General features: G+C 31.8%; 1 protein-coding gene across 3 annotated transcripts in view; it reads left to right on the top strand.

Annotated features, from left to right (window-relative positions):
• LOC111623485 (tyrosine-protein kinase RYK-like) overlaps positions 1–16,279 on the top strand; it is a 72,190-nt gene that overhangs the window by 16,260 nt on the left and 39,651 nt on the right. The window contains exon 1 of one of the 3 annotated variants that reach the window (XM_023366080.1): positions 10,510–10,542. The exons of the other annotated variants lie outside the window; for them this stretch is intronic. Coding sequence (XP_023221848.1) covers positions 10,530–10,542 — 13 coding nt within the window. The 5' untranslated portion in view covers positions 10,510–10,529. Of the gene's footprint in view, positions 1–10,509; positions 10,543–16,279 lie in introns of those variants that run through there. 3 annotated transcript variants of the gene reach the window in all.

Raw genomic sequence — 16,279 nt, 5'->3', positions numbered from 1 at the left:
ACGATTTGTTTTTATTTTTGTGTGCAACTAGCTATGTTTTGTCTAAAATCTAATGAATAATTCTTCAATATACTTTTTGAAATCGATTTCTTCATTTTCTATGTTTTTACTCCGCCCAAGCGAATATAAATGTAAAAAATTACGATTTCAGACGACTTCTTAATGACCTATTTTACGAATTAATTTATTTTCCAATATTTCCGTTGATTGTTAACTTCGATATGTGCGGTATACTTACGGAACCAATTAACCGCATTATTCGAGGTTACCTGTATGCATTATTTTTTTAATACCGTTATTTTGTTGAATAATCAATATTTTTGAGAAATATTAAGTCTTATATTCGTATTTTTAGAATTTTGTATTTATATTTGTGGAAATTGTTTATTAATGAATTAGCTGGGTTAGGAAAAGATTAGGAAGGAAATGAAATTTGACACAGCAACTTGTATATAAGGGGCATTAATGTTGTTAAATTTTAGTGGTTAAGGGTCGAGAGAGTCATGTATCATGTGTCATGTTTCTTAAACATAAAAGTTAATTTGAAGATGTTCAAATACATTTTTATGTAATGATTTTTTATTAAACATTTTTATGTTCGACGACTGTTAAGGTGGTAGAACTTTATCTGGGGTCGAGCTGCATAGCGCTAAAATCGGCACTTGGCGATATTTTTATTAAAGTGGCGATAAAAATCCTAGTTTGCTTGTTTCGACATTCAGCGTGAAATCGAATCGCAAATCACACTTCGAAAATGTCGAGGCTGCCGTATAACGGGAGTCCCGTAAACCACACATTTAGCAATTTCATGACGTCACATAGCAAGTTCCGGAAGAAAAGTAAGAAGTGACGTCGAGAACCGAAAGCAGTTTTGTGCAGGGCCGCCCAAAGTTTCCAGATTGGTATTTTCTATCCACTGACAGAAATTTTTTCATTTTGATCTTTTTTTCATTGGACTAAAACAAAAATTTTGACATGACACAACTTGTGAAATACAGTACTGTTTAAATATTGTGATCAAATGTGTTGTTCGGAATTATTGATTAAAAAAATTATTCAAAAATGATTCCTATTGCTAGCAAGGGGAGGACCAGACGTTCGGGTATCCAATTCGAACGAAACTTGGTGAGCACGCAGCCCTAAACACAAGCAGCTTCTTGTCCAAATAATAGGACCCACTTCTCAAGCGTTTCCAAAAAATGGGCCCCTGAAAATTTAGCGTTTAGCTTATAAGTCTTTGGAAGTTTCACGTCCTAGAATGGTGAATAAGACGCCAAGTACTGGAGCTAGACCATATAGGTTCGAACCTTCGGAGTTTTAATTTTGATCTAATTTAGTTAATTTTATATGTAACTTTATTATTTTACCGCATCGTTATTATTGATATTCTTATTCCTTACGTTTAAATCTTATATTAAACAGGAGATGAAAAATTGTGACGTCATTTCCCGTTTAGCGAAAACAAACCTCTGTAGATCCGTCGTTAAATAAAACTTTTATTTCTTCACATTTATTTTTACATATTTTACATACTATGTCCACACAAGCGAATAAGCTTCAGACGTTACTGCACACGGATGAAAAAGACAAGTCACACGAAAATAGGATAGCAAGTCGCAGCAGCGTTTTATTTTTTTAATTGTTAATATTACGAACAATTTCCTCGTACGCTCATGTTTATTACACTTCGAATACCACCATATCTAAAAATAAATATGAAGAAAATTTTATTTAATAACGTAAGAGTTAAATCTACAAAGGCTCGTTTTCCGTAAACAGGAAATGACGTCACAATTTTTAATCTCTTGTTTTATAAGCTTTAAATATGAGGAATAATAATAGTAATAATAACGCGGTAAAATAATAATGTTACACGTAAAATAGAATTAAACTAAAATTTCAAAGTATCGAACCTACATCGTCTAACCCCAGTGCTCAGCGTCTTAATCGTTCTGCTATCGCCACTCTTGTATACGAAACTTTCAAAGACTTATAAGCTAAACCAAAGGCCCATTTTTTGGAAACACTTGAAAAGTGGGTCCTATTATTTGGACAAGGAACTGTTTGTGTTTAAGGCTACGTGCTCACCAAGTTTCGTTCGAATCGGAGACCCCAACGTCTGGCCCTCTCCTTGTAAGTGAGTTTAACATGTTACTTTTGCTTTCCAGACTCCAAACTGATAAGGCTACCGGCACCTGCATTAATTTGCAAATAAAACTGGTGGCGGCGATATTTTAAAATTTTCCAGAGCAACTCCTGCTATATATGTATATATTTAAACAGCTCATTAATTTCAATTACACGTATTTAAGAATTTCAATATTTTACTTAATATTGAAATTTATATATACAATGTGTCAAAATATATTTAAATTATTTGTTTTTTCGAATATCTCGTAATTTTTTCAGCGATTTACTAAGTTATAATTTGAATTATTCTCCTATCTGAAACTTTAAAAATATTTCTAAATAAAATTAAAGGCATTAAACTTACGTCAGTTTGAATAATGCTTTTTGTTGAATAAATTGTTAAATTATTTTGATGTTTATTTAATTACTAAAGTAAGTTTTAAATGCTTTATACGTTATTACAATAAGTTTATCCCTCTTATCTGCTGCGAAAATGATAGACATAAATTATAATTATGCTATCGTGTGATATTTCACAGCAACTTCGGTTAGATTTATTAAATTTATAAGCCAGATTGAGAGATAAAGAAGCTGTTAATAGGCACTGGTATCGGTATGGGATGTGTAATATTTTATTAATTATCTTAACTTGTGTTAATATTTATGCGACAATGTCGGTTACGGAGATATGAAATGTAAAGGAGTTAGAAATTTTGATATATTTTTATTATATCTATGAATATATAAAAAAGATATAGAAACATAATGATTAAGTGCATCTAGTGTAGTACGTCGAAAAAAGCAGAGAATTTACATAATAACGCAATTATTAATTTATTTCCAACTGGAATTGATTTCTTTTGAATGACTCTACTCTCTTTATAATCGACCGGAAGCCAAGATTTTCAAGCATTGGAGAAATGTGCAATGGATTTTAATTTATTTCCTATTAACGATTAGATTTTTTTTCTTCACCTGCAATAACCATTGACATCTTTACAACTTGTGCAATATATGTCCAGCCTAGGTCCTTGTGTCACAAAATTCCCAAATTCAACCAACCAACCATTTGTTCAGATGAGAAGCAGTTGCCTATAAAATGCTAAAGATGCGAATATAATTCTATAAAGAATACTATCAGTAGTTTTGTAGGCACTAATTATTCGATTAGTCTATATCATTTTTGGTAAGATATAGATTTGGCCTGTTAAAACACGAAAAACGTGTTGTAATTTTAATAGAAATTAGTATTTTTCACGGAGTAATGTTTTAACTACTGTATTGGTAACGCTCCATATGATAACATGTGGTGGATGCAAAGAAGCGCTCATTGTGTCAATGGTTTTTGCTAGGCTATGTTGTCGTTTTAGTAATTTGTTGTGCCCTGAGCAGTTTCAGTTAAGTACAAAATGAGTGAGCCAATGAGAAGCAAAATTTATGATTTGTACGGGAAGAAATAAAATTTCTTCTTTGCTGAAAGTAAATGGTGTCGTTTAATTTATACCTTGGTCTTTAACCAAAAAGAGAGAACCTGGAACGTTAATTACTGTGCAATAAATAAATATAATATTTTTATATTTTATATAAATAGCATATTTTATTACGTCGGATTGTTAAGCTTTTATTTTTAAAAAAAAGGAGATGAATATTGGTTCTTTTAGCTCATGAAAGTCGATTACACCACATTATATGTGGCCAAGCCTCGTTTATATGTTTAACCGTATAATATATCAATATATAACGGAATTTCTAATTTTCTTTTCTTTGTTATCACTATATTGAATTTAAACTTAAAAAAATTTAATTGGATTAAAAAGAATCATTTAACATGATTGTTTATTTTAATTATAACTTTTTAATCTTTTGTACTCTAAAATTGATAATTTTTTAGTAGGTTGGTTCAAGCGTTTCCTGTATCTTTGGGCGGATGATTCTGCAACTATTCTCTCTCGTAATCCGAATTCGAATGTAATTTCATGATTTTTTTTAATGGATTGGGATATTATTCGCCATTTTTTTGTGTTAAACACATTTTTTTAAGAAATAAAATGCTTCATTTTTGTTTATATCTAACAGTTTTCTGGCGCTGAATTAAATCTTATTTCTTTAGCACACGAATTTTTGTTCCAATTATTTCAAACGATTATTTTTTTATTTCGGGTTTTTAAAATATAATATTAAAACTGTTCTTTAAATAATTATAACATTTTACTTCAATTTTAAGTGATTAAGGCTTTGATCATTACCTTTGGACTAATATATGAATTTTCGGATTCATAATTATTTCGTAATCTTTTATGTTCTAGATTTCTAGCGAATTAAGCAATTATTTCCACGTCCGTCCTTTAATAAATGAGGTTCTCCATCCATGTTCTCTGTTCCTTTTCCATTTCACTACTCGAAATGTATGTTACCAGTCTTTCATCTTCTAATTTAAGAAAATTTTGTCTTGGATTTCCTTTATTAATACTTTCAATCATATCTACGTTCGGCCCTTCTCTAACAGAATAATTTTGAATATCTTTTCCTTTTTTTTTCAATTATTTATTCCAGTTATTCTCAGAACTTTCATCTTTGAACTGTTAAACGCTTTCAGTCAACAACTTTACTAACGAAGAGAAATTTCCTTATTTTCTTCGTTAACAATCTTCAGATGTCAACAATTTTTAACATTTTGTAACTTTGCATTATTTTCGTTAAGAGAATGAAATTCTTTTCCGTACTAATAAATGATGTGGTACGATCTGACAGGAAAGAAATACATTTATAATAAAATAGATTAGATTATTCTGGATTTTCAGACTTTGGTAACGAAAAGATCGTAGAACTGCTTGTGTAATAAAAATTAAAAAAATCAGTCCTATTTCACGAATGTTAATAATTAAAATAAATCGATCTACCGCGTGTAGATAATTCAAGATATTAATTAATAATTCAAAAGCATATTTATTACAGTATAAAAAAGTAAATGAATAAACATAAATGCATGAACGTTACGACGTGTAATAAAACTTCTTGCGGCGATTGTTTTTCTTCCATTTTCTAGCGTTATGTATTGATTTCTTATAATCTCTTATGTAATAGACAGAGCATACGCCATATTTGAAAACAATATAATAAACAAAATGAATTAATATTCATTTTGTTTATACCGTTACATTACTTTCTAATGTGTTGAGATTTCGTGATGTATTATTAATAGCATTATACAGTTATTAATGCTTTATTTTGACCACTATGTTTCTCTATTTTTTTGGTTTTTGTTTTGAATTCTTTCTGCCTAAGATAACAGTTAACATACAACATTAATATTTTTATTCTAAATGACGTAAATTGTTAAACTAAATAAAGTTACTATTCAAAATGTGTGTTTTGAATTGTTTGCTTTTTGTAGCAGATATACAAATTGCTTTAAAAAAGAAGAAAATCACGTTTACGATGCGTTAAAATCACCACATTTCAATCGAAATGCGGAATGGCTTATTTCTGGAGATGGGAAAATGTATTTTGCAAAAATAGTAATATATTTTCCTAAGTAGCAAACATAATATGGTATATAAGCAATCGTTTCATAAATCTTTGCAATTTTATGTAAATTATCAAAGATCTTTTAAAATGTAAAACAATAACGTTTGAAAGTAAATCTAATTTTTTTTTTCTTTTTAATGTCTGTTATGTAACGCGGGGCAAGCTCCGTGATTGGAAATGTTTTCTTGCATTAAATATTCTCTGCACATATTCTTTTCTTCCTAAATGTGATCACATAATTTCCGATGTATACGATTTTTAATGTGATATATTTGAGTAACTTCCACGTTGATATTTTTTCTATCGACATTAGTGAGTGTAATTAAAAATAATTAATGATGAAATCGTCTTGGATATCCTTCACTTCTATCGTATAATTGTTTAAATCTACTGCTTTTAAATATGCCTAAACTAATTTAATAATGATATTCCTCGATGCTGTCGTTTTTATGTATTTATTTGCGCCTCATTTCAGCATTCAACGTTTTAATTCGCAACTTTATTGAGTAAATTTTGAAGCCAATTAGTTCTTCATACGTCTATCAAAAGGGACGCATTAATGTATTCTGATTAACATTGAAAATCTCCGATTACCGTAAGACACCAAATTCGAATCCCTTCCGAATCTTAGTAATGTACAGTACTTTTATCTAATCGCCCTTCTTACCATTGTGAGAAATAGATTTGACTGTTATCCTGATTCTCTTATTTTTATAGATAAAGATGGAAAATATTTTCGATTCAAATTATCTGAACTGGTCAGTGTGTTTGCGAGTCAAGCCCGCCTTTAATAGACAAAATTGGAGCCAACTGTATAACTCATTATAAGATAGTATCGTGCATAACTCGAGCGGTTGAGATGGCAGCCTACCACTCTGGAGGACCCGGGATCGAATTCGGATTAGTCGAAACACCCAGGAATTTTTCGGGGTAAGTCCATCCGGATGTCTGGTCTCGTCCGTTATCACCCGGCGACCCCATTGAGGACCTGGCCGAACCCATAATGGGCTTGCTAAAAAGACCCTCTTCGTGCCCATATCACTAGAGAACTATTCAATACTTTTCCCTTAACAATAGTTATTATTCCGGACAAAAATAAAGAACTTAATAGTTAAAATTAAAGATTCTGTTATTAATTTACAGTATTTTATGCAGAAAATACAACATGGAATGGGCTTTATCTAGTTTATTTTCGTTCAATGATGGCAACCAAACCTCGACAAAAACCTTCAATATGCAGCCTTTCAAATGGCCGAAAACGTTTGAAAAGTTAATAAAAAAAAGCTGTTAAAGCGCAAAAAACATATTAAAGGTTTTTGTCGAAGTTTGGTTGTTATTTAAATGCAGTTAAGAGAAGAGTGTTCAACGATAGATTGTCAATACATGCTCTATTTATACATGAAAAATTTTTTAAACTGTTTTAAATCGGGCAATTTCAATTTGTAAAAGTATGAAATGCTAGCATTTAATCACTATTTCTACATTAATAATCATTAAATTAATAAGTCAACATGTACAGGAAATTATTTTCAACTTTTTCAAAAATTTATTATTGAATTTCATTATTTGTTTGTATTCATATATACAAATTTTTATACATTAAATTAATAAAATTATTGATTTTTGATAATGGATATAAAATATATTTAGAAACTTTGAAATGATTTATTTGAGCTTACTTAAGCTATTTGACACTCTTACATTTATATGATTATCCTTTATGTAATAGTTAAATTCGAGTCTATTTACTCTAGAAATGTTAAATGTGCCATGTATATTTATATAAGCTATAACAATAAATTTATTTTAAATATTGTCATTAAAACTTGGAATTTAATATCAAACTTTGGCAATTTACAGTCAATTCCCAATTCCGAATCTCTTTTGAGAATCAGATTTGGTATTGATTTCTAAATTTTACACGTTGAATGAATCACTACACGAAATAAAATATTTTATGTAGACTTCATCATGCCACCTAAACCTCTAAACAACTTCGTAAGTTCCTTATTTAAAATAGTATAATTGCTTTATCCATGTACTCCACAAAAATAATTTAGACTTAATTTGTTAGTGTATAATAAATTCAGTCTAAAGGATTTATTAGAAAATTAATAAATCTTTAATAAAAATTTATCCAAAAGTTATATTAAATAATAATATAACTGTTCAGTAAGCAGAATTTTTCTATTGGAAAACAGTTTCTTGTTTTTTATATTCTTCTTACTATTAATTTAGACTACAATTTCTACTTAATATAGATCTATATTGGATGGAATAACAACAGCGAGAAATATGGCTTAGACTATTCCTCATTAATAATAATCAGTTCATAATAGTAATCAGTTAATTATGCAAGAAAAATGATAAGAATATGGACATGATTGCAATAAATATCTTACAATTGTAAGATTTTTATCTACAAAAAGAAAATAATAATAATTTATTAATGAGAAGCATAAACCTATAGGCTGAATATATTGGGAGTGTGTTTGGCTGGCCATAATTTCCATTTATTATAGACAATTTGAATTGAATATCCATATTGAATGCCAATGAAGGCATTCAATATGGATAAGGGATGTGAAACGAACCGTGATATTATTTTGAGATTTTTGAGAGGATTTGAATTATATTCTCCCAGCAATAGAGCAAAATCTTACCACAAGGTCATGTCGCCTACAGTAGAAGAATCGACGAAATCAGTTTGAAATAAGAAGGAATATATCTTTAGAATAAAATATTAACAGAATATGAGACTTTGATTCAATTTTAAGATCATGGGAGTGATATTACATCTGTAATAGGATTATATTTTTGTGAAATAAATTACGAAACATTTTTATTAAAAAATGCACCCATTATTTAAAATTTAGATGACAATCTGAATTTCGCTCATTACGAAGCTTATTCGATCCGCAAGAAGAGGTTCTGACCCGAACTATCCTTGGAAAATCGAGAATTTAAATAGGATGCGAGTTCTCGTCTCTGTTGAGAATTTGAATAGGATATGAACCCTCATCTCGAAGTCTTCGCATACATCCTGCCTATCGTCCTCCCATTTTCTATTCGTTACACTTTGTATCTTTGAAATTATTTATATTATATATATTTTCAATTGGATTATAGAACATTTTGGCAGTTTTTAATGTAACCAAGTACTGTAATATAATTTAATGTTTTAGTTGTATTTAAATTTTGTCCCGTCTGAAAATTGGGATGATTATCTTTAATCCGTTTCTGTTTACGACTGTCCATTGATTGACTATTTTTCGAGAATTTTAATGTAATCTAAATAAGATAACGAAGTAATTATACTTCCTAAATTGAATTTACGTGGATGTCACCCTATTTAGGAAGAACAAAATTGGTGACATCCACGGAGTTAATTCACAAATCTAATTAATCATCATTTCATATCTACATATGAAATGTGTATAATAATAATTCTATTTATAAAAATTGTATATAATTTTTATATACAATTTTAAAATCTTAATCATTGTAAAAAATGGATTAATATCATAGAAAAAGATTTGTTATAAGTTTCTGGTCCCTAAAATAGTTTATATTCCGACAATGTTTTAAATGAATTTAAGTTTTTAGTTACAAGATATTCCAAATTTCCATTTTATAAGTGTAAAAATGTTGTAATATATTTTGTGTCTATTGTATTTTTGTCATTTTTATCTATAATATACATAGAATAAACGACGCGGAATATTTTTTTATAGTGTGCTAAGTATAATTAGTGCTGTAATGCCAGTAGTTTAGGTTTTCAAAGAATCGTCTCTTATTTTTATTCAGTTTTTATCTTTTTTTTTTTATATTCATATTCTAATCAACAGAACAGGTTGATAAGTACTTGATGATAGGCAAAAAATGAAGAATGAAAGTACTTATCTTGCTGTGACAATGCTGATGAAAGGAAGCTCTTATCTTTTATACCCAAATGCCCCCTCGAAATGAGTTCGTAAGAAAAGAATAAGAATATTTACACGTAAACATTTTTAATCATTCATTATTAAATAAAATAAAGATCGTTTATCAATTTAATTGTATTTTTAATACGAAAAATTCGAATAAATGCTTAAAATAATCAAAATACCGATACTGCTTATACATTATTTAATACTGTAAAAAATTTAATTAATTGTCCAAATTGGATTACAATTATAAACAGAAAACCATAGAAGTTATAATGAAGCATATATTGTTGCGTATGTATTTATCATCTTTCCCTAAATAACTCCCACCCTATAACGTTATAAATCATTTGAAGAAATTCCTTTATTCATAATTTCCTATTCCTATATTTTTTCCATCTAATCATTTTATTAATATGTATAGATGGCTTCTAAATGAAATTACATCAAGGGTACAGAATGTTTTAACCAAATGAAAGATCTGTCTTATTTGTAGCAAAGTGAAATTAATATATTTGTATCTGGAGCACGTTTTGAATACTATATTATATAATAATAATATAATCAAATAAGTTGTATTGTTAGTTGAAGAACAAAATGTAAAATTAGATGCGCTGCAATAGTTCGGTTATGTCGTGTGTCAATTCTTAATAATTCCAATTATTATTGTCCTATTCTTATCTGTGACGAATTCGCAAAGAATGTGGCGGATAATGGATGATAAACAGTCCGGTTTCCTCATACATCATTCGGAAAGAACGATAAGAATTGAATTAATTAATTAATGTTTCATAATTGGAAGCGCGTGTATGTGTTAATGTAATTGGAAATATATTTTAGAACATCTTTTCCTCTTTCCATTTTAAGCAAGTTTCGAATTTACAGTGTATCTCCTAAGCGAAGAAACTTGTAATTTTATATTCTATCAAGACTTAAAGTTAACATATGTTGGGTGAAGGTAAATAGGATAGTTCTACTTAACGGGGGATATCGAAAAGATTTGTTCGTCTTAGTAATCTATTAACTGGCGGGGAAGATGGCTAAAAGAGCGAATAGGATCTTAGCTCTCCATTATTGAACCCTCCTGATCGATCTGGCAGTTTTTTCGCCAGATAAGATCCCTGTTTATTTCCATTTGTTGCATTATATCAATTATTTTGGCAGATACCTTGGCATTATCTCTCGTCTACAGCCCACTTTTTGTGTTTTCCGTTTAATTCTACTTATAAAGCTGATTTTTATCTAAAATATTCATTTAAAAAATATATATATAACGAAATTTTTGTTACGAAAACACACTACCGATAATTATATTTGGGTAGCCGAAGTTAAGTTCAAATTTAATTTTGGGTTTTTATTTATGACGAGATAAGGCCGTTCATTTTTGATGGCAGTTGGAGAATTGATCTAACACTATCGAATTTTTTTTTATTTTATTTTTTCAATCTTCCTTTATGTGGTACTGTGTCGCGTGGCCATTTTTTTTCTTCTTCTTTCTTTTTTTGAATCAAATTTCTCACTTGCTTAAAGAATTTAGTTCTTAAAATTGGAATTCTCAGACGGGTGTGCAAATGCACCAATGCATGATTGATCGCTTGTATTTAGAATTGTAGTGTTCTGGCACTTTTATTCTTAGGGTCACCGCAAGTTAATTTACCTCGAAATTCTTTAATCTAAATATCATTCATACCTTTTCGAATTGTTGTCGTTATAAATTTATAAAAGTTCGATGACGATCCGCCATCATCTCGAGTTTTGCTGCAGCTGTCAAAACTTGCAATTCAAACGGTTGTAGTCGTCTAACTGACACAAAAAGGAAAAAAAGCTCTTATTTGAATTGGATTCTTTGCCGCATTCCTATCTTTCGTGATTTAATAGAGCCATTTCTATAGAGGATCGACGACCTTCATTTGAATATCAATATTCCACTCTAGTTGATTTATTGTGATCGTGCTCTACATTATACATAATGTCGCTAAACGAAGCTTAATATTCTCTAGAGGATGCGACCTTTCTTAAATTGCTCGAAACAATGATTTCGTTTTTAATAAGTCTATTTGTATTCGTTTTCCGAATGATAAAGAAGTGCACTCTTTTTCTTTCTCTCCATATGACCTGACTGGATACATCCCCCCTCTCATTTATGTTTCGGTTTTGGCCGGTTACCGGTGTAACGATTTTGGCGGCTGTTACTTTTAAAGTACACGGAGTTCATAGATAAAAATAACTGTTAGACATAATTTTTCTCGCTTGATTAGTTAGCGACGGGCGGACGAATGTCGTGACTCAGTGCAAACTGGTAGGAACCGGCATTAGTGGTGACGTGGGTGTGAAGTGCTAATGGGGAACCCATACCAGCTGTGACACGAGTCACTTTCGCTCCTATTAATCCCTGTGATATGAGAGAGGGAATTGCTTTTTAACTTTCCCCTCTCACAACTATTGAAATGCTCTCCCCAGAACTATTAGGGAAAATGATGTAGTTAGCGGCAACAATCGGCGCAAGTAAAATACAAATTTTCATTTTAAAATTCGACAATAAAAGTTTGATAAAGAAGCACGCTCTTAAAGCTTATCAAAAGTTGTATTTTTAAAAAACTTTTCAGAAGCTTTTTGTGGTAAGAGCAGCATTTTGAAAAGCAGCTGATCCATCTCTATATAAAGACGTCCCAAACTTTCCCAAGCATGTAATTGCCTTTTCCGATGGCTCTACTAATCTGACTCGAGTTAAAGGAGCTATAGGTACCGACCAGCTGCATTCTAATCCGTGTCGTGCATGCCTTTGCCACTATTATTCCATGCTAAACGAATTTAATTATCTGATTTGAAGCGATTATTAATTGACTGGTCGAGCGAGTTAAACCATCGCTTATCAAGGCGAACACGCTATAAAAACGGGTTTGGGTCATAATCGGTGTTTTAAACTTTAAGGAATTGAGTTTTAGGTACAGGCCAGCATGTTTTATTGATCTGCCTTCCGTGGCAGTGGCTAATTGGGCGATAATGGAGTCTGCAGATAGAACGAGTCATGTCCTTTCACTTGACATCTCCATTGATGCGGAAGATCTAATAATGAGTTGTCGAGAGTGAATTATCCAACTTCAAAACCGCATTTTTGTAAAGAAAACCCCGTCTATGGAGTGATTCCTGAAAGATTCGCATTTTTAAAAATTCGTTCTTTTTTCCAGGAAAAATCTATTATATTGGCACCGTTAGAGGGTCTTTTCAGACAAGGTTTTAATGAAAATAAGATTAGTTTTCACTCCAAAACGTAGACTAAAGAACATAATCGATATTATAACTTGATAAATTGTTGAGTTCTACTTTAATGGCAGTGGCAACCATTAAAGCTAATTAAGACGTCAGGATTGTGAAAAATGTGGAAGGAACCAAAGAGGAAAAAAGTTTCACTGAAAACAAACTGTGTAATTTCAACCTGGTCTCTAATAGCAGTAATTATTTCTGGTGTTGATTTATATAAATGAATTTAACTCGCGACATGCATTTTATTCATACTTGAAGCTAGTACAATTCTATACTCGAAAATGGTATTTTAAGTCTATTTCTCAGAAAAGAAGCGAATTTCTTCAAACAAAAGCACAATGCTAATTTAATTATAGAATTTTCATTTATTTTAGAACTAAAATAGGTTAGATTGGCACGTGAGTGTGGGAATTAGCCATTGTCTATATTGATTGTCATAATATTGGTCTCAGTTTTCCCAGGAGCTATGTTTGCCCTTGTCACCTTTATATCCCCGACACAACCATCATTCACATACAATGAAAGTTCATTACGAATCTAAATTCGATTGTGTACTGTGCATATAACGATAAGGCTCTGTAATATAGGTAGTAGTAGTAGTAGTAGTAAATGCGATATGGCGTGATCGGAACGAAACTCCACTTAACTACAGACTATTTCTAAAAGAAATCAAATAAAATTGCTATTGTAAAAGCTTGATATCGACATTATATCAAGATGAAACACGCAAAATTGAATTTAATATCTAATGAAGAACTTCATTGATTAATGACTAATATTTATCCTCTTAATAACTACGACTGCATTGATCGCATAATCTCATTAGGGATAAAAAAAAAAATTAGAAGTCAATGATGCTGAACACGTGGTTCGAAGATGCAAAATCCCTTTTCTTTCGCTCCATAGATCTTCACGTGTTTATTTTGGTTGTTTTGGAACCATATTTTATATTACCTATTTCCTTTATAACCACTTTGTAGTGTATTTAAAAGCACGTGACTGCACAAAATCATTTATTCGACAGTTTAATGTAATAAATTGTCGAAGGTTATTATGCAGTTACTTGTTTTTAAATACACACTACAAAGTGGTTATAAAGGAAATTCATGTGTGACAGTTTTCTCTGCGGAGATAATAATCTGTTAAAAATACAGTATATTGAATTATAAAAGTATTTTGTAGTAATTAGTTGGAAAACAACCAAATTTTCACTATTTTCTGTATAATTGATCGAAAAACTTCGATTATTCCAATGATTACAGCAAGTTAATATTGTAAATTTGGTCGTTTCCCTATCGCAAAATTCAGAATCCTACGCTATATGCCCAGTCATTTTTATTAATAGTACTTACAGTGTGTTCCCTATTCATCGGTTTTGCTAATTGATCTTGTTCTCTCTTATCACTTCACGCCTGATTTAGTAATTTTTCTTTGGCTTATCAGTCGTCTCTTTTCTATTGTACCACGGACCAGACCTAGCCTTATTTACACGTTTTAATAACCAAAATTGTCACAGCTGGTCCACCTTCGTCATTCTTATCGGAAATGTCCCCGTGCGGGTCGTGACTCATCTTGAGCATCCTCTATTATCGCGATAGACTCGGAGAATATATTAACTTAACTACCTTGGAAAATTGGATGTTCGTATTTTATTTCGAATGCACGATTCGTAAACCAATTGTTGAAAATGCACTGAATGAGCCTAAAAACACTTTCCGATTCTTAAAATTTCATTTAAAAAAGTCCAGTTTGTCTCTCTTTCCTTAATCATTAAAATGGACCCCGGGAGTCACGTGGCATGCTGAGACACGTGGTCACGGTTGCGCCAGTGTTGTTGTGTGTTCTTTGTGTCTCTGTGGGGCTTTTTGTCAAATCCGATGGGAATGACGTCACGATTTCCACAGATATTTTTTTGAATGAAGTGAAAATGGAAGCCTGTTTAATCAGTGATAAAAGCCAAGAATCCCGAAACGGGAAATCCCCTGCGAGAAGTCGACTGTTTAACGCTCGAAAGAAGAATCTGTTACATTAATATAAAGCATTTAACCAAACGCATCCGAATATATTTTAAAATAATCGAGTCCGTCGTCTGTTTAAAAATGTTTTCGTTCTTATCGAAAATTTATCGTCCAGACATCGACAGTGAAAAAAATCGATGGCCGGTTTTACTATTGAATCAGATTTTTGACGGTACATCTAAGTTCGGAGGGTGACAATAGGGATTTTACAGACTAACCCCGAGGCTCCTTGTATAACTCGAGTCGTCACCAACTTCATTACGATGGGATTTACCCTATTTAATCAGGCTATTGTCTCTCAACTGCGTGACGTCATCGGCATCATCCCCAGCAATGACTCAGTTTTTGTTTAACTTGCTACATCGCGATTTTTAGAGGGAAGGGAAGCGGAGGTATTTGTGGAGCTGACAGTCTCCCGCAGTCGCATTCTGGCAGGCCACGTCATCGTATCTTTGTCTTTCTACGTCGACCAGGCGAAAAAACCTTGCCGTTTGCGTTTTTGCCGGCAGAAAACCGTGCCCGGAGTTTTCCCACCAGGCTTTTCAGTAGTACTTTACGTGATTCGGATATTCGGTCGAGGATTGTCGTCGAGGCGACCCAGTTTACAGAAGAAGAGGGTAAAGAATCGGCGGAAGGAAGAAGGAAAGCGAGGAAGTATCCGTTAATCCAGCCCTGGGCTGAGTCATAAATGCCCAGGGATCATGTAATCACCCGCTCATTGCGCGGATTAGCCAGACGGGCCGCATTTTCCTAGGCGTGATCGATAGCATGGTTATTGCTTTACTAGCATACAGTCGTCACGCTTAATACTAGCGTAGACCTTTTCCGAATTTGCTTACCTCTTGTCCTCTAATCCACGCTTTGGTCCAATACCTCTTTATGGTCGCAAGGATTAGAAAACTTCCCGAGAGAGAGAAATAGAATTAAAAGACGAAGATTTGTTGATACACAACCACTTTGGCAGATTACACCCGCCAAAATCAATTATACTGAAAGGTTTTCTTCTTCACTTCTGCCATTGTCGTGGATTGACCACAAATCATATTTTGAGCCGGCGACGAAAACAATAACCGTATAAAATCGGCAGAAAATTAGCTGATTGATTACGCTTCACTCCTTTTCATTACTTTTCGAATATGTAAGATAATGAAGTTTTTCACGCTCTGCTGAAAATTTGTCATTGGAATTTTACGGAGTGCCCATAAAGGCAGATTGATCGCCAGTAAATCGAGAAAGAAGAGTAGCGCGGTCTAATCTTTTACTGTAAAAATTCCATGTCATTACGAGATAGTTTGGAGTTAAATTAAAATTCAAACGACACTTAGCTGCATTAAAGGATGATAGATCTTAACAACGATTAACAAAAACCTACGATATCCCTCGACGCGTATAGCTTACAGCTTTAAATTTGTT

The sequence above is a fragment of the Centruroides sculpturatus genome, unplaced genomic scaffold (assembly GCF_000671375.1).
Source record: "Centruroides sculpturatus isolate CEXI.00-Female unplaced genomic scaffold, Cexi_2.0 scaffold115, whole genome shotgun sequence".
NCBI classification, from domain to species: Eukaryota; Metazoa; Arthropoda; class Arachnida; order Scorpiones; family Buthidae; genus Centruroides; species Centruroides sculpturatus.
The sequence above is the reverse complement of the archived record's forward strand: the minus strand, read 5'-3'. Positions and strand labels throughout refer to the sequence as shown.